Source organism: Ctenopharyngodon idella, chromosome 15, assembly GCF_019924925.1.
Source record: "Ctenopharyngodon idella isolate HZGC_01 chromosome 15, HZGC01, whole genome shotgun sequence".
NCBI lineage: Eukaryota > Metazoa > Chordata > Actinopteri > Cypriniformes > Xenocyprididae > Ctenopharyngodon > Ctenopharyngodon idella.
Genome location: NC_067234.1, coordinates 10,951,417 through 10,953,106, shown reverse-complemented (window position 1 = coordinate 10,953,106; position 1,690 = coordinate 10,951,417). Strand labels below are relative to the sequence as shown.

Sequence of the window (1,690 nt, the reverse complement as noted above, 5' to 3'; positions counted from 1 at the left end):
CCTGATATATTGCTAAGAATATTGTTGGAAACTTTAAATGTACAGAAGTAGAATTCTACCCATGGGCATGGATTGGCATAGACAGGCAGTTATTTTAACTTAAGAGAAAACTAGCCTTTAGAGAGCTTGTTAAAACTGTTTTCAATGTTTGTGATCAAGGCAATTAGCATGAGACCAGTGTCCATATATAGCAAAACAAATCAAACCTTTACAAAACACTACAGGAAACATGCTAACCGAGAACATGGTAAGAGTTCAAGTGCCTTTATAAGTGAAAAATAACAACAACAACAACAATGCATGATGTTCTTTGATATTTTGATATTTCATTTCCACAAATACAATGCAGCTGAACAAATGTCATTTAAAAATTGATAACATATTCAGATAACTGTATAAATTAAGTGCTCTTTTATTTGCATACGCTATTGATGGTGAAAACTTATGCAAATTTGTTTCTTTAATGTAATAATAATAAAAACAGCTGCATAATAATGCCATTTTATTCCAGATGCAGCCACCACTGGAGAATGAATCCATTGTTTTAGTATTTACACTCTCTGGACTTAATGAAACAATGGAAAACAGATTTGTGTTTTTTTCCCTCACTGCACTGCTTTATCCCCTAATGGTGTTTTGTAATGTAACTATAATTTTCACTATAATTTCATATAGGAAATTTCACGAGCCGATGTATGTGTTTATATGCAATTTGTGTATAAATGCACTTTATGGCACTGCTGGATTCTACCCTAAATTCATGTATGATTTATTAGCCCAAGATCATGTGATTTCTTATGCTGGATGTCTGATTCAGATTTTTGTCATTTATTCATTTGCCTTGTGTGAAATTTCAACATTAACAGTGATGGCATATGACAGGTATGTGGCAATATGTAGACCACTGGAGTACCATTCAATAATGACCAATCAAAGGGTTCTTAAATGGATCCTTTTCTGCTGGCTGGCCCCATTTTTTTGCATGTCTGTTTTAATTGTATTAACATCTAGACTCACTTTATGTGGCTCTACTATTGAAAAGGTATATTGTGAGATTTGGGCAGTTGCAAAACTTTCTTGTTTTTCTACAACTGTAAATAATGCCTTTGGGTTGACTGTTATTCTTATATACGTTGGACATGGTGTATTGATATATTGCTCCTATTTTCAGTTGATTAGAAAGTGCATGAAGTCAATAGAAGTCAGGCACAAATTCATGCAAACATGTGTGCCACATCTGCTTTCACTGATCAATGTGACTGTTGCATTTTTGTTTGATGTACTGTACAGCCGTTATGGCTCAAAGAATGTGCCTCAAGGTGTACGTAATTTCATGGCCCTGGAATTCCTACTCATACCACCCATTTTAAACCCCCTTATTTATGGACTAAATCTGACAACAGTACGCCAGCAAGTTATAAAAATGTTTTTCAAGTAATAAAAATAAGTAGGAATGTCTGAGTGAATATTTCAGAAATTCAAAAGACCTTTTGCTTTCCTTCTTTTAAAATTCTTGCTATCTACTGTAAATGTTCTAAAACAAAAATCATTGAGTTGTTCTTTAAAAAAAACTTTTTATGGACATAATTGTTTTATGAAAATATAAAAAGTTAGTAAGCCACAAAAGATTAAGTGGAGAGGCTAAAATCCCCTTAACCACAGTAAAATCTCTGTACTTCACATATTTGTA

General features: G+C 33.0%; 1 protein-coding gene across 1 annotated transcript; it reads left to right on the top strand.

The window, feature by feature from the left end:
• The first annotated feature begins 229 nt into the window (after positions 1-229).
• Positions 230-1,438, top strand: LOC127495783 (olfactory receptor 52L1-like). The gene is made up of 2 exons (XM_051863053.1): positions 230-247; positions 512-1,438. Exons 1-2 carry the CDS (start codon positions 230-232, stop codon positions 1,436-1,438), a joined length of 945 nt encoding a protein of 314 aa, XP_051719013.1.
• Positions 1,439-1,690: the final 252 nt, after the last annotated feature.